Genomic DNA, 20,680 nt, shown 5'->3' with positions numbered 1-20,680 from the left:
TTCAATGTAGAGTTTTAGTAAACTAATATATATATATTTAACCTTAACTTTTGGGTTGTTCTCTGGCTCTGAGTCATTAATTGCTTCAAAATTGCATGAGTGTGCTATTTTATGTATTTTATGTATTTTTATTGTGTTGCATTTCTTCCTAGTGGAAGATTCTATATGCAGCATTTTCAGCTTTTCTGTTATTTCTCGGTGACAGCCAGCTTTAGTTACTCCTCCTTGCAATATTTCTAATTGGATGAATATGAAGATACTCATTGGAGCAAATAGATTTTCTTTTTTCTCTCATAGCACTGTTCCATCCTATGCACAAGTCTGTTGCACAAAGTGAAATAAATCCATAAATCTTGTGTGACACATGCAGAAACTTCAGCATTATAACTCATCCATTAAAGCATTGTGCAAATCCCATGAACGTTTTTGAAGAACAGTGCTAACAGCTAATTCTTTCTTCCACTCAGAATTCTTTTAATCCCAACCATTATTTTTGCTGTGAAGTGTACAAAGGAACCATAGCAAATGCTCTTAATGCACAGTCCATTTTTGGCCATTTAATCTTGAGCCTTTACATCTTGCTAAGAATTCTGGCTCCCTCATCGCCCACAATGTGAAATGGGAGGCAGTTCTGTCTGCGGATAAAGCCCAGGAAGATCCCTATCATAATAGGCAATGGGTTTCTGTCTTGCTCGAATTCAGACCTTTACAAACTGTGTGTCATGACTTCTTAGTGTCAATTTCAGTGTGTAGATTTGTCACACCAAATGTCTTAGTCTACGTGAAATATGCAATTAATCATATATTTTTAGAATATACATAAGATACGTTGGGTCCCCATACTTTTCATGAATATAATTTATATTTGTGTCCATATCTCTAAGACCTGGTTTGCTAGTGAAACTGAATTACTGTGTTGCGAAATGATGAATGTCTTAAAAAGTGTGTCAACACAAAAAGTTTGGAAAGCCCTGATCTAGTTAATGCCAAGCAGAATGATGGCAAACCTATACCAGTTATGGATTTTAAAAACCCATGTCATCTATTCTAGTCTTTGTACCAGAGGCATTTTACTTGGAAACACAAGGGATGTATGTATTATATTGTGAGTGCTTACAAGTATTGCCAATTCTCTTTACAGCCTCAATTTTATCAGATGATATATCTATAGTTTAATCCTGTACGTGTTTGTTAAGAAGTACATCCTAGTATAGTCAATGGATTTTACTCCTAGGCTATTAATATGATTGCAGCTCAAACTTCAAACCTCCATTTTGCTTTTCCAAATGCTCTCAAACACTGCTACAGAGTCAACTTTTTTGGTGTGCTGCCGGGCTCCATTACGCACACAGAGATTCCAGCTGCTGCTGCTTCCCACCTCATGCTTCCAATTATAGACGCAGTTCACAGGGAAGGTGTCCTGGCTATTGTCAACACAATTTGGAGCTCACAGCGGCTTCTGGAGTCTTTTTTTCTAATTCTCAGAAACAGGAAGAAGAAAAGTCCAGAGGGCAGGTTTTGTTCTCAGGTTGTTTAGCTCTGTGAATGTCTGTCCTCTATTTCACATGAAAGCCACCAGTCTCTTCTGGGATTCTAATTTTAGAATCCAATCTACAAGGTGCGGAACAACTTCCATTTCCAGGAGAGAGGGAAAAACACGAACACTATTTTTAGGGATTTTGTAAAAATAAACATGATAAGGGTGTTATTTTAAAAATTCCAAAAGACAAGTGGATCCAGACATTTTGAGGCAAAAAATCCAAGGCGCAGATGCCCACTCCGTATGCAAGAAATAAAATTATTAAGCCAAGAAGAATCTGTCTAAAGAGTTGACGACTCTGTCTGATGGTAGCCACTTTCAAGGCCGTTCTCATATGATCTTTTCTCATATAATCAGGGGGTAAAGTTACAAAAACCTACTCAATTCAACCAAAGTGATGGAAGAAGCAAAGGCTCATGTGGGAGAAATCTGCAGCATGGCCATACAAAACAGATCCAGCACAAATATTTATCATTTTTCATGGTTCTAGCACGGTTTGAACACCTTGAGCTGAAGGATCTGAAATCAATTCACCAACACCACCAAGGTCCCTGGTTGGGCATTAGGATTTCAAAGATGCTGCAGAACAGGATTTTCCTTTGCTTGCCAATCTTGCATGGTTTGGCCTTGATTCTTTGGTAAGGTCCTGCAGATACTTTGCTCCTTGGTTAATAGGCTATGATGGGCAAAATGCCAGTTGTATGGGACAGAAAATTTCCACGTTACATGGTCTCACTGTCAAAGGATGAATGTAGAGAGCCTTCTTATTGCGGATGCTGGTTTTCTGAGAGCTAGATAAGCAAAGATGAGCATGAGAAAAAACCGTGATCAATAGAGGCTGTTAAAATAACCAGAGGATATTCTTCAAAGGCTTGCCTATTGAGTGCGAGTGACAAGCAACCCATCTTGGGATATTGGGGTTTTTGTTTTTTTTTTACAACTGAGAAAATTGGAGACCGTCCTCTCTAGCATAATATGAGAGCTTTGACATTTTGTTATTCATTCAGTCTTTGTGACCTAATGGACCGGTCCATGCCAAAGCTCCCTGTCAGCTGTTGCCATCCCCAGCTCTTTCAAGGTCAAGCCAGTCACTTCAAGGATACCATCCATCCATCTTGCCCTTGGTCGGCCCCTCTTCCTTTTTCCTTCCATTTTCCCCAGCTTCTTTGTCTTCTCCAAGTTATCCTGTCTTCTCATCATAGGGCCAAAGTATTTCATCTTTGCCTCTAATATCCTTCCCTCCAGTGAACAGCCAGGCTTTATTACCTGTAGTATGGACTGGATTGATCATCTTGTGGTCCAAGGCACTCTCAAAAATTTCTTCCAACACCACAGTTCAAAAGCGTCTCTCTTCCTTCGCTTAGCTTTCATTATGGTCCAGCTCTTGCATCCACAGGTCATTATGGGGAATACAATTACTTTAACCATGCAGATCTTTGTTGCAATGTCCCTACTCTTAACTATTTTATCAAGATTGGTCACTGCTCTCCTCCCAAGAAGGAAACATCTTCTAAATCACCTGGCTACAGTCTGCGTCTGCAGTAATCTCCATGCCAAGAAATTGTCTCCACACTTTCTCCCGATATTTGCCAGTTATTAATCAGTCCGGTTGCCATCATCTTGGTTTTTTTTGTTTAACTACAACCCACCTTTTGCACTTGTACATTACATCTTTGACAATAACTGTGATATTGGAAGGAGCCTCATTGAACAACTTCACCTTCCCAAGTGTCGTGTCAGAAGATCCTTCTCACACTATCTAATAGCAATCACTCATGCTTGCTCAGCATATCTTGCCACTGTAAGATATTCAACTATCTACAATCCTATAATATACAATAATATATTTTAGGCAATTTTGTCTTCCAAACCATTTATAAAGTCCACCAATTGGAGGGAAACACAAAGCCCCACCACATAAGCACACTAGAATGTCATCCTTTTATATTCCTTTACAGTCCCTCTCAAAATAAGAAGAAATGACATGCTATGACTTGTTACTATTTTGGGAGAGACTTCAACCCAAAAAAGAAATTTGGGTTGCTATGAAAGTAGAAATCTGTAGGAAATTTGCTCCTTGGCCCTCAGTTACTTCAATACAGGCAAAAATGTAAGCAGTTCATGTGTCACTGGCACTTTGGGAGCTAAATCAACTCTCTGGCAGCTACACAGCACATGGAGCTGATTTGGCATAATGTGGTTTTGAATGTTGACAGAAGTCACTAGATCAGTGGTTCTCAACCTGTGGGTCCCCAGATGTTTTGGCCTTCAACCCCCAGCTAGAATTGGTTACATTACCATCCTGTTTTCCATGGACTTGTACAATTTGGGAACAGAAGGTGGCACCTACCTTGCATCTTTGACTTGTTCATGGTGCCCAAGGGGCACAAAATAGAGCGGCTTGGTGCCTAGTGTCGATATCTAAAGGACCAAGGAGATCAGAGAAAGGAGTGGGGAAGTGATTCCTCCTTTTCACCTCCCCTCTCTTGTGTCTTACTACTCCCTCCTCTATTTATCTAGCAGGGCTTTGGAGGCTTGTCTGTCTTTGCACCACATCTTCTCTGGTAGGTTTGATCCGTATGGAGCCCACAACCTAAATTAAGTAATGGAAGACAGGAATACTGAAACTAAAAGCAGGACTGTTACATTCAGAGTGATATATATTTCTAATTAAGTCTTGCAGAGTCATCATTGAGACACTCCAACAGCTGAGTCAGCTTTTCAGTGAGCATGATGCTAGTTATTGAAGTCATGAACCACAGTTAGATGCCAGAAAAGTGCTCAGGGACTCGGTGATAGCCAGATTTACACACAGGCACTAAGTGATTATGGTAGACATACTCTTTTTGGCTCACAAGCCATCTGCACCACATATAAGAAATCTTGTTAAAATGAAAGGCAAACCTGCTCTAACTTAATTGCCCCAATTGGTTCATTTGCCCGTTTGAAGTAGATACAAGAATACTATCTAGATAAATAAGTTCCTTCTCTCATTTCTGATGAAAAACACAGTGCAATTCTGTTTGCTTTAATTAAAGCTATTTACAGAAGATTATTATAGCAATAGCTTCTGCAGAACCCAAGGCAGAGATGATGAGGGCAAGATACAATCAATTTTTGGAGTCATTTGACAATGTCTTCCGAGTAGATTGTTTTCCAGGCAATGTTAGAAAAACCCAAGACAGCTTGTTCTCCTTTTGAATGTGCTGAACTATTATATAGAAGAGGGGTGGGAACAAAGAAATCTGAGGACATAATCCCTTTTGTGACCCTGAAGTCCCTACATGGTGTGGTACCTGGTATAGTTTAGGGTGCTTTTGCAGCAAAACCACATAGAGCCCCCCTCCTGCTCATGAAAACATATAAAAACACTTCCACTTCATCCTCACAAATATACCAGAATCCCAGCAGCTCCAAATACTTATGTTTATCTCTACAGATCTTCTCAAAGTGACTACAGGAAGTAAACACATGAGCATGAGTGGCATACTGGGACTTATGAGTGTTGTGTGGAGCTGCAAGACGATCTCGGGAGGAAAAATTACCTCTATCCCCCATCCATTTGTTTACCCTGGTTGAGAGGAATGGGAGTTAGGCCTCAACATAACTGCAGGACAAATGGTATGCCCGGGATGCATGAGAAAGACAACATAAATACCATTCAATGCAGGCACATTTGATGGCAACTGGGAGAATCAGTACATGTTGTGTACACAAGACATTAGGAACAGTTCACTACACAATTTGGGAGACTTTTCTTTATCTAGATTCCAGGGATTTTTTGTCTTTATGAGGAAAAATCTCCACAGTGAAAGGCATGAAGAAGGTTAAGAGAGCAGTCACATCCTTCAGCTCCAAACAATATTCCATCGATATTTTCTCTGCAGTCCAGGTCTGTGGAGAGCGGTGGTGATTAGTAAGAAGTGTCAAGGCTTCAACTACTGAGATTTTGCCTTTTGGAACAGTCTGAACATCCAACTGGCTTAAATTGCCTATGTTTGTAACTCTGCGTTCCTCAGGCTTCAAACGTCCTCCTTTGTTCACCTAGAAGATGGAAAATTTTAAAAGGTTTTATTCTATAAGCATCACATCTACTGCTTCATTTCAGTTAAAGGTTTTCCTCCCCACTTTAATAGAATATAACTACTGGAGGCCCAGGTGTTGGCTGTGGCTGGGAGGGCCTTCGCACAGTTAAAGTTTACTGGCCAGCTGCGGCCATACCTTAAAAGCCAATCTGGCCATGGTAGTACATGCCTTACTCACATCCAGATTAAATTACTGTAATGCGCTCTACGTGGGGCTACCCCAGAAGAGCGTTCAGAAACTTCAACTGGTACAAAGGTGAGCAGCTAGACTGCCCACAGGAGTAGGGTATAGGGAAATAACTACCCCACTCCTGAAGCAGCTACAATGGCTTCCAGTCTGTTTCCGGACACAATTCAAGGTGCTTACTTTAGCCTATAAAGCCCTGAACAGTTCGGGCTCAGTCTTCTACCCCACACAAGGCCTGAGATCATCTGTCGGTCCCACCACAAGTACAGTTGGTGGGAATGAGAGAGAGGGTCTTTTCGGTGATGGTCACACAGCTGTGGAACCCCCTCCCCAAAGAGATGTGTTCGGCCCCCTCGTTATTGGCCTTTTGCTCCCATGTTAAAACCTTTCTGTGGAAGCAGGTCTTTCCTGACAACCCATAATAAGAAATGGCTAGACAGCTAGTGATTACTGCCAAGACACACCACTGAAGGCTAGCTCGGTCTGGCAAGGTTCACACAGTTAAAGAGGCGGAGCTTTAAGGATTTTTAGTATACTGCTTTAAGGACAGCCTCAGCGGCCTGAGGCCCAGGGATTTTTAATGATAAATGTAATTCTTTTTTATGCTTGTTTTATATGGTTTATGCAATATGTTTTTGTTTATTTGTTTATTTGTTTTGGTTGGGAGGGAATGATGTTGTGCTCTTGTATTATGTAATTTTTGTTTTTTTAACCATTTGTTCACTGCTTTGAGTCTCACCAATGGGAGAAAAGCAGGATATAACAATAATAATAATAACAACTAAATTTATTTCCGTTTTGAAATTGGACATCGACAGCATCCTAAGGCCATAGGATGTTTTGAATCTCCCCCCAAAGGAAAGAGGGAAAGAGAGTCTGAGCACTAAGAGGGAGATCAGCAACATGCCTTCCCCTCCAAATCCACAACAGAATTTCCCATGGCTCTTGGTTTCTCTGGCATGGGTGAAAACAAAATGCTAGTATTTGTGAGAAAACCCTGGGCCACAGAAATAATGGGTATCTCATTCTCCCAAAAGCTCCCTGGAAGAAAAGGAAAGTGAAAGCACCCCTGAAGATGGCATACATAATTGTCTTTATATTGCAATCAGCATTAGGGAAATGGAAGAAATGTGAAGAAAAGGAGGAAAAAAATAGCAAAATATGGAAATTTATTTATTTATTTAAAGCATTTATGCACTTTATAGGTTTTTAGTCTGTTTTACTGTTCTAGGTGTTTTGTTTTATAGTTTGATATGTTTTTATTGTTATGTTTATATGAGGCATTGAATTTTTGCTGGAGTTTGTAAGCTGTCTTGAGTCCCCTGTGGGGTGAGAAAGGTGGGGTATAAACGAAGTAAATAAATAAATAAATAAATGATGAATAAGCAGAATAATAGTCATACTGGAGACAAAAAAAAATATTTGTTTGTTTTTTAAAATTAGGGCATTTGTTTGTTTAAAATTAAATTGTGAATCACCCTGATCCTTCTATATTAGAAAGTAGGGTAAAATTATTTTGAACACATAGGCTGGTTCAGCTGGCTGTGTTTCTCAGCTAATGAGTGCAGCGCCACAGGAAAGCTATTTTTATCTCCTCAAGTCACCCCATGCACAGTGTTTATCAACAGAGTCAGTTCAAACACTGAGCTCTGAGTGATCAGGGATAGGCCAGTCAAGTCATATAGGCCTATGCATGAATAATCCAGGATCTGGAGGCCACAGAACTACACAGGTGGAAGGCATCTTAGTCCAAACTTAGTCTCATTCTGGCTCAGTGCAGGAATCAGATGAGTAACTCCTACTGAAATACTTTCTGTGAAGGAAAGCCACCGCTTTTTGGCAGCAGTCTGCTCCACACAAAAAAATGTCTAAAGACTGTTATCATGCCAAAAGACAACAAAAAGTTATCAAAAGACAACCTGGCAAAATGGCACTACCTAGAAGAATCCTCCAGCTTCTGTGACTGTGGAGCAGAACAAACAACTCTGCATCTGTATGCTTGTCCACAATACCCTGCCTCATGCACAGAGGAAGAATTGTTTAAAACTACAGACAATGCGGTTGCTGTTGCCTGCTTTTGGTCAAAAACTATTTAGTCACTTGTGCTCCTTCTATTATTATCAATTTTATACTTATTTATGCAATGCTTTTGACACAAAATAAATAAATAAACCATGCCAAGTCCAAATTGTTGCGTCAATGCAGAATTTAAATAAAGTCTCTCTGGCTATCTTGTATATAAATACAAGGCTTAAGTTTTTCCTGCTCCAAACCTGTCAAGTTTATTTTGAAATAGGATGATGTTTCCTATGGCACTCACCTGAGTAATCAAAAAGAAACTCAGATTAAAGTTTGACTTGTGAAGTTTTGCTAGCCTAACTAAAAATACAAAGGAAACAGAGAAGGAGGACAGGGAACCAACTTACTTCCAAAATCAGAAATTACCTGTATAGCACGGATGATGAGACAGAAGAGATCCTTGAATGTTTTTAAATGACTATCCCTGCAATATGTACTAATTAGGAGCAATGAGATGGCAAATAAAGCAAGCAAGCATGCATAAAATGATTAAAAATTATTACCCAAAATTATAATTGAGATGTGCAATTATAAAATATTTAAAAATAGAAGATTAAATATGATCCAGATTATAAAAACAGAGAATCCACATTATCTGCTTTGAACTGGATTATATGAGTCTACATTGCCACATAAACCAGTTCAAAGGAGATAATCTGGATTTTATATGACAGTGTAGAACTGCAGTACAAAGAAGTACTTAGAACTGCAGTACAAAAAAGTGGACAGTACCCTTGTTGCTGGTATATGTCTGAAAAGGAGAATGAACAATCCTACTCACCTGTTTAGGGGGATCCCTGGAATCCACGTAAACGTCTTTTAATAGAGTATGAAGGTGTTGATCTTTTTTTGTAACCTCTTCCTGGAATTCAATCGAGCCTAGCAGAAAACATTAACAATGCAAATCTTTAATTATTTGTCATCCCCCCCAGATGTTACAATTCTTCCAGAAATTATAGGGAAATCGTTTGGTTTAAGTGTTGGGAATATGACCCTTGAAAACCATGGTTTAAATTCCCTCCTCTTTGTGGAAAACTACTGGATGACCCAGAGATACTAGCAGTAACAACTTAGTAAATGAGAGTCCAAAAGTGGCAGGCTAAAACCTGGAACATCAATTTGTGGCTGAAACCAGATGAGATACTGTCCCCCGGTCACACAGATGGCTGGGCAACTTGGAAGGCACTGTGCTCTGGCACCACAAGATGCAGAACCAAGAAATGGCCTACAAAGTAGAGTCCATGACATGCAAGTGTGGAGAAGAGCAAACCACAGACTATTTACTACAATGCAACCTGAGTCTTGCCACATGCACAATGAAGGGCCTTCTCACAGCGACACCAGAGGCACTCCAAGTGGATATCTAGTATAATGCCAAGTTTTTAACTTTGTTTGTGATCTTTTTTAAATACATTATAACTGTACCCTCATATTGCTTCTGACACGATTAATAAATAGCCAAAGGCCCCTTCTATGCTGTCATATAATCCAGATTATCAAATCAGAAAAACCACATTATCTACTTTGAATTGGGTTATATGAGTCTATACTGGCATATAATCCAGTTCAAATCAGATAACCTGGATTTTATATGGCAGTGCAGAAGGGGCCTTAGAAGAAGGCAAGGGCACACATACAGTGAAAAAAACCCTCTGGTTTGATCACTCTAGGGTTACTGTAAATTTGGAAGTTACTTGAAGATATATGACACAAACAAGTTCATATAAATAGAGGCAGTGTAACTAAATCAGTACAATGCCATTTTCAGAAGTCTTGTTAACAACACACACCTCCCCTAATATAGCACCATTTGGAGCATTGGTTTTGAATTTCACATTTATTCATACTCTAATCATACACACAAATTGTTCTTCACTGGACTGTTGGCAGTTTCAAAGTTTTTTACAAAGGTCCCTTCATCACCTCCTTATAATCCAGTTTCTGAATCCAGATTATCTGCTTCGAATTGGATTATATGGCAGTGTAGACTCATACAACCAGTTCAAAGGAGGCGATCTGGATTCAGAAACTGGATTATATGGCAGTGTAGATCCAGCCACGGTCATTTTGAGAGGCCAGAACGACAGAGAAGGCATGAAAGAGAATAACTGATCAGAGGGTTAGCAGAAAAGCCATATAATTTCCCCTCTGGCCATAACTAGGTCCATCAAAATTAAATTTTGCTAGATCGCCTAGTAATAAATGTTTCTTCTTCAACCACTTATTCATGACATTTCCATCCTGGATATACGTTCCCTCATTCTGTCCCCATAGCTTTAAAATGTGCAAACTATTTGGTGGTTTTACACTTCTGAAATTGTTACATTGCTTCCTACCACTTATCGTATTTGTACGCTGCCCTGAAGTAGTGAGATGCACAGTGAGAAATAAATATTTTATTAAATTAAAAGACATAACAAAATAAATAGAGGGTTTATTATCCTGGCTGAATAAGACATCCACATTTTTATATTCTCTAGTGATTTTACTTTGTTGTTGATGTTTTTACTAACTAGGGAGAGCAGCCAATTCCTTAGAGAGCCCTGTACAAACTCCTTCTTTCATTTGGAAAAGATCTAAAAATCTGTAAAATATCGGGAATTGCAAGCCTCATTTAAGAGTAGATCTACTGAATTGAGTAAATTCACAGATGTCCTGAATGACCAGATTTATAATTAATACGGACTTTACAATAAGATTTGTGCAATGATTACAAAAAAGAAAGCAGCAGGATAAAAAAAGCATATGGTGGGTATGTATGGAGAGGACAGGATGCTGGAGCTTAGAGAGCAAGTTACAAGCAAGATAGGTTCTGGGGGCCCTTCCACACAGCCCTATATCCAAGAATATCAAGGCAGGAAATCCCACATTATCTGAGTGTGGACTCAGATAACTCATTTCAAAGCAAATATTGTGGGATTTTCAGCCTTGATATTCTGGGATTAAGGGCTGTGTGGAAGGGCCCTAGGACGTCTTCAAACTACGGGAAAGGACATTTTACCTGAACATTAGGAAGAATTTCCTGACTGTGAGTGCTGTTCAGCCGTGGAACTCTCTGCCCCAGAGTGTGGTGGAATCTCCTTCTTTGGAGGCTTTTTAACAGAGGCTGGATGGCCATCTCTCAGAGGTACTTTGAATGTGATTTTGCTGATCTTGACAGGGGGTTGGACTGGATGGCCCACGAGGTTTCTTCCAAGGTTTAGCTGAGACACCTTTTCCCCATTCAAATTCTTTCAGGACTGAATTTCCCTTCCAAGGGGTAGATTTCTCTCACTTCCTTTTGTCTCACCCCGTTCTTAACTATGAGTAATTTGTAAGTCAGATGTTTGTAACTTGGGGACTTGCTGCACATAGTTAGTTGCATCCATCTACTGAATAGATGCAAGTCATCTATCCCAAAATTTGGAAAGACTGAACACTCTGGGCAGGCATGTGGGGGGGGGGCTGAGGGGCTTCAGCCTCCCTCCCCCCCAAATTCTCATGGTGGTTCGCGAGAAGGCCTTACTGGTACATTATTTAAACTGTTATGTTTATTCATATCATGATCTGATCACCATGCTCAATATATCCCATGTGAATGGTGGTATTGGGATAACGATACAAAAGGTTTGCTAGGATAGATCCTCATCCACCCTCAATCAAACTCAGCCCACCCCCACCCCTGAATTAAAATCCTGGCTACGGGCCTGACTCCGGGACTGCCTGTAACTGATGGAAATAGCTGCAGATGGCTCTCAGACCACAACTCCCAGCCTGCAAATCTCTCCTTCAATGACGCATGCGCTTTGCAATGGGCCTTAGGCAGGGAAAGGGGAGGGGCAAAGGGCAGCATTGCTTCCAGAAGATCTTGGACACCAAAAGGAAAACTTCAATGTCAAAAGGATTTTCTACCCTGCCAATATGGCCACCTCCCTTCCCTATGCAATCACCTTCACACAAACCAGTAGGGTTGCCATTATAAAAACTGGAAATGGCCCACATACCTTTAATATTTGTGTTGGAAAGTCAACCTCAGTGTTTCAAGGTACACTGACTGAAATGCCCTCCTCTTAAAGGCACAGAAGCCCCCATTAAAGGCACTGAAGTTGGCTTCAACCTAGCAGTAACCCATAGTGAAAATGTGGACTGTGTGGATGATCAATTGGCCTCATCACACTATAGAATGAATCCACTTTAAATCCGGTTGCTGAAGAATTCTGGGGTTTGCAGTTTATGGAGGAGCATTTAACAGCCTCACTAAAATACAAACCCCAGAATTCTGTATGAGCAGAAACTGGATTTAGAGTGGATTTATTCTCTAGTGTGATGTATATGTGTGAAGAATGAATACAGGATGACACTTTAACAATTATGGCCCCCTCCTAAGGGGATGCTGGGAGTTGTAGTTTGCGGAGGCAACAATGGAATCATAGAGTTGGAAGAGACCTCATGGGCCATCCCTGCCAAGAAACAGGAATATTGCATTCAAAGCACCCCTGACCATCCAGCCTCTGTTTAAAAGCTTTCAAAGAAGGAGCCTCCACCACACTCTGGGGCAGAGAGTTCCACTGCTGAACAGCTCTCACAGTTAGGAAGTTCTTCCTAATGTTCAGGTGGAATCTCCTTTCTTGTAGTTTGAAGCCATTGTTCTGTGTCCTAGTCTCCAGGGAAGCAGAAAACAAACTTGCTCCCTCCTCCCTATACATGGCTATCATATCTCCTCTCAGCCTTCTCTTCTTCAGGCTAAACATGCCCAGCTCTTTAAGCCGCTCCTCATAGGGATTGCTCTCCAGACCCTTGATCATTTTAGTCATCCTCCTCTGGACACATTCCAGCTTGTCAACATCTCCCTTCAATTGTGGTGCCCAGAATGGGACACAATGATGGCCAAAGACCTTGAAAAACTGCAGCTCGGTTAATTCTACTGCATTCAGCCTTGGCAGTTCAGGAGGAGGGGTCAAACTGCATTAATGATGCAGTGTAGATGTAGGCTTGTTTGCAATTCATTACCTATTGCATGCACAGTCAAAGCAAAGGGAGAGAAAAAGAAACAGTGCAGAAATCCAAGTGCCAACTCACTCTGCAGAGCTGCTGAATCTACCTACACCAGGCTTGGGCCCTCCAGGTGTTTTGGACTCCAACTCCCACAATTCCTAACAGCCTACCGGCTGTTAGGAATTGTGGGAGTTGAAGTCCAAAACACCTGGAGGGCCTCAACCTCCCTCAGCGTGACTCACTTGGCTGCTGCTTGGCGGCGGCGGCGGGGAGGGGGTGCCTGGGGGCGGGCGCGGGCTTGGCCTTCCCGATCTCGCGGTGCGCGCGGCTCTCCAGGTTGAACTGGCCGAGCACGCGGCTCACCCTCGCGCCCATCATCCCGGTCCCGGGACAACGCCGGCCACGCCCCTTCCTTCCTGCCTCCAAAGGGCTCCTCCTCTTCCTCCTCCTTCTCTGCTTCTGTGCGCATTGAGGCTCTCGGGCGACGCCTAGCGGTCGGAGGCCGAGCCACAGACAGGCTCTATCTATTACAGCAGCCAGGAGAATGATTTTGGACTGCTCTCAATACTATGAAATGCTGGGAGTTGTAGTTGTGCACGGTCTTTAGCCTCCTCTGCCTTATTGGAAATTGCAACCTTCTTCCAGCCTCCTATACTAGTCATTTGTTATGTATATAATTTGAATTGCTTACTCTATTGTATATGTTTGTTGGTATACAGCAGCATTTCTCAGTCTGGGGGTCGGGACCTTTGTTGGGGTCATGGGGGGGGGGGGGCAGGGGGTGTCGCCAAGGACCATAAAAAACACAGTATTTTCTATTGGTCATAGGGATTCTGTGTAGGAAGTTTGGTCCAATTCTATTGTTGGTGGGGTTCAGAATGCTATTTGATTGTCGGTGAACTATAAATCCCAGAAACTGCAACTCTCAAATGTCAAGGTCTATTTCCCCCAAACACCACCAGTGTTCACATTTGGCCATATGGAGTATTTGTGCCAAGTTTGGTCCAGATCCATCATTGTCTGAGTCCACAGTGCTCTCTGGATGTAGGTGAACTACAACTCCCAAACTCAAGGACAATGCCAGTATTTTCTGTTGGTCATGGGAGTTCTATGTGCCAAGTTTGGTTCAATTCTATCATTGGTGGGGTTCAGAATGCTAGGTGAACTATAAATCCCAGCAACTACAACTGCCAAATGTCAAGGTCTGTTTTCTCTAAACTCCGCCAGTGTTCACATTTCGGCATATTGAGTATCTGTGCCAAGTTTGGTCCAGCTCCATCATTATCTGAGTCCACAGTGCTCTCTGGATGTAGGTAAACTACAACTCCCAAACTCAAGGTCAATGCCCACCATACCTATCCAGTATTTTCTGTTGGTCATGCGAGTTCTATGTGCTGAGTTTGGTTGAATTCTTTGATTGTAGGTGAACTATAAATCCCAGCAACTACAACTGTCAAATGTCAAGGTCTGTTTTCCCTAAACTCAGCCAGTTTGGTTCAATTCCATGATTGGTGGAGTTCAGAATGCTCTTTGATTGTAAGTGAACTATAAATCCCAGCAACTACAACTCCTAAATGACAAAATCAAACCTCCACCAGTATTCAAATTTGGGCGTTTCGGATATTTGTTGCACAATTTAGTCCAGTGAATGAAAATACATCCCGTGTATCAGATATTTACATTATGATTCATAGCAGTAGGAAGATTACAGTTATGAAGTAGCAACATAAATAATTTTATTGTTGGGGGTTACCACAACATGAGGAACTCTATTAAGGGGTCGCAGCATTAGGAAGATTGAGAAACACCGATATACAGTTTTCCTTAACTATATTGTGGGAGGGGCTGCAGACCATGTGACCAGATCTGGGCATGTTCAGGACTCAGACTCCATTTTAGAAGTACAGTAGAGTCCGGCTTATCCAACCTTCCCTCATCCAACATTCTGTACTATCCAATGCATTCTGCCTACCGTCCAGATCCACATTGCGATGTTTTGATGCTAAATCTGTAAGTACAGTAATTACTACATAATATTACCGTGTATTGAACTGCTTTTTCTGTCAATTTGTTGTAAAACATAATGTTTTGGTGCTTAATTTGTAAAATCATAAGATTATTTGACATTTAATTGGCTTTTCCTTAATCCCTACGTATTATCCAACATTTTTGCTTATCCAACGTTCTGCTGGCCCGTTTATAAGCGAGGCTCTACTGTAGTATGCAGTATGCTCTTAGAAGTCTGTAGAAACAGAATTAACATTGAAAAATTAAAAATGGCATTATTTTCGTTAAGGAGAATTGCAAATGAAGTGCTGAGACCAAAGAAAATAATAGTACTACCCTCAGCCACAAAAACAACGTTTCTGGAGCAGAACAACTGCTTTCAAAGTCAGTACCGCACAATTAAACAGGAAATAACAAATTCAAACCAGAAATAGATATTTATTTTTTTTTGTTACATAGTGTAATAATAATAATAATAATAATAATAATAATAATAATAATAATAATACGGTGGCTCGAGGTGGGATACAACAAAGTCGAAAACATAAGAACATGAAATATATACAATAAATTACATGGATAAAAAAACCACATTTTTTTTCCACTTACCCCAAACAGATACAGAACAAGCATAAAGCAACAATCAAATGTAAATCAAAACTCCATCGCATGAAAGTGCTACAGATAATTTTAAGTCTGTTTTTTTTTTCAATCTTTACATGCATAAATGGTGACTTATTTAGACCAGAGGTACCCAAACTAAGACCTATGGGCCAGATGCGGTCCTCCAACGCCGTTTACCTGGCCCCTGCCCTAAACTTTAGCCTTAGGGTTGCTCTAGATCTGAAACAACTTAAAGGCACACAACAACAACAATCCTAATAAACTTGACTCTCTCAAAAGCAGACCCACCCTTCCCATTGAAATGCTGGTAAGTTTATGTTGGTTAAAATTGCTCTTCATTTTAAGTATTGTATTGTTGTTTGTTTGTTTTGCACTACAAATAAGATATGTGCAGTGTGCAGAGGAATTTGTTCATGTTTTTTTCAAACTATAGTCTGGCCCCCAACAGTTTGAGGACCCCTATTTTTTGTCAGTTTTGTCAGATCCTTGCCATGATGTTAAATTGGGCTTCATACCTATTTTTAGTCCCCAGTAGAGCAAACTGTGAACTGCCCTGAGTCCCTTTCGGGGTTAAGAAGAACTGTATACAAATACCACAAATAAATAAATAAATAAAATTATCCATGGAACCAACAGTATTTACATACATGTTGACTTGTCATTATACAGTAAGCTCTCCAAATAAAGACATTTGTATTTTTTTCTTCTGAGAAAATACCTCTCTAGAAATGTCTAGTTCTTACAGCATGACTCTGTGGTCAACTTCTGAGGAAGCTAACCTTACAACTGCATTGGAGGACCTAGATTCTGAGAGACCTTTCTCAGAGGGCATCTACATTGCCTTAGTGATTTCTATAAAGGCCATCTCTCTAAGAAGCAAAATTTTTGTTTGTGTTTGGGAACATTGCAGAAGGGCCCCCATGTGGATCATCATGTAATTTCAATAATTCAGAAAATGTGATTTAGGGTTGAAAAGGGAAGCTTTTAAAATAAATGGCTTTTGAAATGGAATTGTGGTACATACTTTGGTGAAAATGCAACGATGTTTGTAGTGAAGACAGCCCGAATTATGCTTTGGCTTTTCACCACTTTACTCAGTGAAAGGTGTGGTTCCTTTTTTGATATGTATCACCTACATTGACCTGTGGAAAAAATGATCCATTTTTTGGGTTTGATTTTATGATGAAACTTTCTAAACTTAAGACATGAGCATATAGCGTGACTTTCTCAGTTTTACCTTCCTCTTCCTACTATGAACAGTGGAAGCTGAAGTACAGTTTGCAGGATTAAAGTTTGTGTGGGTTGCGTCATTATTGACAAAAAGTGTGGTGCAAATATCATTCATCCTCAGGTCTCATTAATAACGTGATTTTTTTCTTATTTTTTTCATTCTTTATTTTATTTCCTCTTGTTCCTATTTTCCTATCTCATTAACATATCTTTCCCAGTAGACTTTGCTAAAGTTCTCATGAGCAGAAAGGCAGAATAGGTGAGGAAACAAGCTAGCAGCATGCATTTTACAGTGTGTGGTTATATTCCAAAGAGCTATTATAGTCTCAAAGAGAAGAAAAACTAACTGCTTTATAATGGCCTGTTACAATGTGTGTGTGATATTTATTTTCTTGCCAGAAAACCTCCCCGACTACACTTGCAGCAAGTACAATTGGTGACTTTCTTGGAAGACAAGGTCAACCTGTTTCAGCAATGTATTAACACTCTTTAGAGCAGAGTTTCTCAAACTGTGCTCCTTTAGATGTTTTGTACTTCAGCTCCCACAGTTCCCAACAGCAGGTAGGCTGACTGGGATTTCTGGGAGCTGAAGTGTAAAATACCTGGAGGAGCAGAGTTTGAGAAACACTGCTTTAGAGCACCAGAGACCACAAGGACTTCACAGAATTGCTTTTACAGAATCAATAGGAAGAAACTGCCAAGGAAAATCAAGAGGATGATAGCATTAAGGAAGAATGACTGGAGGACAGTCACCGTCAGGACCAGACTATACCCGAGATTCAGTCCAACTCCAACAAAGCAATCGCTTTCTACATCTTCCTGAATATCATAATGATGAAGTTCTCTAAGCAGGAAATTAGCAACAAGTGATGCTGCAATCCGAGAAGAAAGTCAACTTAAGGTCTGACTGCAGCAAAAAAGAAATGTGCTGGTGATAGGGAACTCATTGCTCCATGGTATAGTATAGATCAGGCATGGTCTAATTTCTGCCCTCCCTGTGTTTTAGACTTCAACTTCCAGAAATCCTATTTAGCTTACCAGATATTGGGAATTGTGGGAGTTGAAATCCAAACACTTGGAGGGCTGAAGTATGTCCATGCCTGGTATAGAGGAACCTGTGTGTCAGCCTGAGAAGATGAATCAGGAGGCGTGCTGTCTCTTTAGTGCATGCATTTGGGATGTTACTAACAATGTGTTAAAGCTGATCACAGATCACACCCTTTTTTTCTTATTCATGTGGGTATCAATATCATCGCAAAAAGCACTTTGGATTTCCAGGAAGCCGATTTTATGAAGTAAAATCAATGAGATGCTAAAGAAAACAAGCAACCACAATGAGTAGAATTTTATGAAGAAGGGGTTCCAAAAAGCACAATAGCAAACAATTTCAAGAAAGAAGAAAAATGGGAAACATCTGAAAAAGCCAATGTAAACTCAAGAAGTAAAAAAAGAAAAAAAATATAAAGAATGGAAGGAAGGACAAAACAGAGAATACATATAGCCTAAACTTGTAGGAATCGTGTACAGAAATATAAAGCTCAAAATGAGCTGAGTCCAACTAGGGAAACAGGAAGTAACGTGAAGTGAGGGTTGAAGTATGTTTGAAGCAAGAGAATAGCCAAGGATGGCACTATCCAAGGATGTTAAAATGCTAACAAATTATAGCAAAAGGACAGAACTGCTAAATGCCTGTTTTGCTTATTTGATCCCAAAAAGAGAACTGGGCTTCCATGCATTGGAAGAGAACTTGGTATGGAATCCAGATCCCTAGCAAATCCACCTAGGATTTGGTTTACCATTATTCTTAGCAACAGAGAAGCAGTGATCCTTGCTGGTTACAGGTACTGTAGAATCAAGAGACTCTCCTCCCATGTCAGTGACACTGAACAGGATTTTTGTCATAGCTGTGTTAGCAGCAGCAGCATCACAAACATTATTGCAACCCTGTTATCCATGTGAAAAGTGCTGGAAACTACGAGGGATCTATGCTTATATAAATTGATTAGTGGGAGAGGGGACTTGCTCGTTAAAGTCACTTTCTCCAATAAGTTAGTGTTTCCTTCTGACTTGAATGAGAGCATCCACGAGGCTCCAACGGTTATATTGTCTTCTAGGTTGTCTCTGCATTAGGGGCTCTTGTGCCCAAGTATGGGCTGACTTCTTTAATCTGTCTCCTTTCCTACCGAAGACTAATTTCCTGAAAAAAATGAACTAAGTTTTCTTTTTATCGTATGAAAGCATCTTGAGTAATGGCTCCATTTTGGCTACAGGGCTGAGAAAAGCAGCATATAAATGGAGTAAATAAATAAATACATGTTCACATAGCAATAGTCCTGCTGTACGCTGCTTAATATAGATTCTAAATATTCCTGCAGAAACAAAGTAACATAACGCAAAACTTAAGCACCTTGGAGGATTAAGATAAAAATGCAATGAATGAATAAGAATAAGTGACCCTGGAAAGTTATCTATAGCACACACCTTTGATCAAAGAATGATGAGGAAAAGATTGAGTCCTCACCTAAGATCACTATGTGCAAGCAGCAGCTCTTCTGCCATGGGCTGCAATATTTTCAATCATCCTTCTGCTTTTCTTATGAGAACAAACTTGCATTACTTATAAATACCACAAAACACTAGGGAATGGTTCATTTTACCTGCCATTTCAAACTAAAAACAAAATCTGTATTTAAGTATATTACAAACTGCATTTGTATTCTAAAGCAATGTACTGCACAACTGGTATGAAATTCTTATAGGCTTGTGGTGATATGGCAGGATAGGGCTGGAGAGTTTTACCTTGCTTGTAAAACATAAGCGGGAAGCTGGTCATTTTTGATAAGTTGTTGTGTCAATCTACTCACAAGGGATGAATGGCCTGAGGCAGATTCCAAGGCTGAGTTATATAACCATGCTTCTATAAAGAAAATGACTGTTCTCTTTGAGAGATGCTCCTTGTGGGATACTTCCACTGGAAAGAGCAAAGATGGCTGGTGAATAAGAAATGAGTGTGTGTACCCTCAACAGGCACAACAATCCTTGAGGCTATGTGTTAGTACAACATACAAAATTATGTCTGAAGAAATAAGCCTGCAATTCATCATAACGTTGCTGGCCACAGTACAATTACTCATAAATTATGTTCTATCCATCGCATCTGTATCAACAGATATTTAACAAGTGTTCATTCACATGCTTAGTGATCAGTCCTAGACAGAATATTGTCTTCTCTCATAATTATCATATCAATTTATTTATATAGCACCATCACTGTATATGGCACTTATAAGACATCTACCAAAGAAAGTTCTGATCCCCTGTCCTTAGACTTAAAAACTTCTTATTATTCAAAAAGATCACAAAGGAAAAAGGGGAAGGTGGTGAGGAAGGGGATGAAGTCCAACAGCTACTGCCCTTCTTTTCTTCCTCTGCAGTCTCAAGTGACGTCTTTCAAGATCTAGAAAAACTTCCAAGTAAGGTAGAAATGGCCTCCTGTTGATGATGAACTCCTATAAATGTGGTAGATGGATTTGCATGAATGCAGGACCCACACCCTTCAGTGGCCATTCAGTGACATTGTCCATGAGAACAGTGGTAAAATATATAAGAAAATACATATAGATATTTGGCTCAGTTGATCAAAACCACTGTGATTGACCTGTAGGACCTTTGGACTTCTGAGTGGCTTGATTGTTCCAACTTGGAACATTAATGTTTTTAAGGATCCAGGAGGGGGATAATCTTCATGAAAGAAAAGATCATAGAATCATAGAGTTGGAAGAGACCACATGGGCTATCTAGGCCAATCCCCTGCCATGCAGGTAAAGCACAATTAAAATACTTCAGACAGATGGCCATCCAGTCTCTGTTTAAGAGCCGTCGCAAACTAGGTTCCTGCAGGAGAAAACCTTGCTAGCGTGTCCCTGACGTCATGTGACTCCGCCTCTCGCCCCG

General features: G+C 40.3%; 1 protein-coding gene across 1 annotated transcript; it reads right to left on the bottom strand.

Moving 5' to 3' along the window:
• Nucleotides 1-4,533: 4,533 nt before the first annotated feature.
• Nucleotides 4,534-13,291, bottom strand: NDUFAF4 (NADH:ubiquinone oxidoreductase complex assembly factor 4). Its single transcript, XM_060753066.2, has 3 exons — nucleotides 13,108-13,291; nucleotides 8,673-8,770; nucleotides 4,534-5,584 (listed from the first exon to the last, which is right to left on the bottom strand). Exons 1-3 carry the CDS (start codon nucleotides 13,241-13,243, stop codon nucleotides 5,300-5,302), a joined length of 519 nt encoding a protein of 172 aa, XP_060609049.2. The 5' UTR covers nucleotides 13,244-13,291; the 3' UTR covers nucleotides 4,534-5,299.
• Nucleotides 13,292-20,680: the final 7,389 nt, after the last annotated feature.

This window comes from Anolis sagrei, chromosome 1 (assembly GCF_037176765.1).
Source record: "Anolis sagrei isolate rAnoSag1 chromosome 1, rAnoSag1.mat, whole genome shotgun sequence".
In the NCBI taxonomy this organism is placed as follows: domain Eukaryota; kingdom Metazoa; phylum Chordata; class Lepidosauria; order Squamata; family Dactyloidae; genus Anolis; species Anolis sagrei.
The sequence above is the reverse complement of the archived record's forward strand: the minus strand, read 5'-3'. Positions and strand labels throughout refer to the sequence as shown.

Excerpts from the sequence above, each read along its gene's own strand:
- NDUFAF4 (XM_060753066.2), bottom strand. The coding sequence starts at position 13,243 with ATGATGGGCGCGAGGGTGAGCCGCGTGCTCGGCCAGTTCAACCTGGAG. Across the intron at positions 8,771-13,107 it reads CGCCGCCAAGCAGCAGCCAA|GCTCGATTGAATTCCAGGAA; the intron begins GTGAGTCACGCT and ends GTTTTCTGCTAG. Across the intron at positions 5,585-8,672 it reads CCAGGGATCCCCCTAAACAG|GTGAACAAAGGAGGACGTTT; the intron begins GTGAGTAGGATT and ends TCCATCTTCTAG.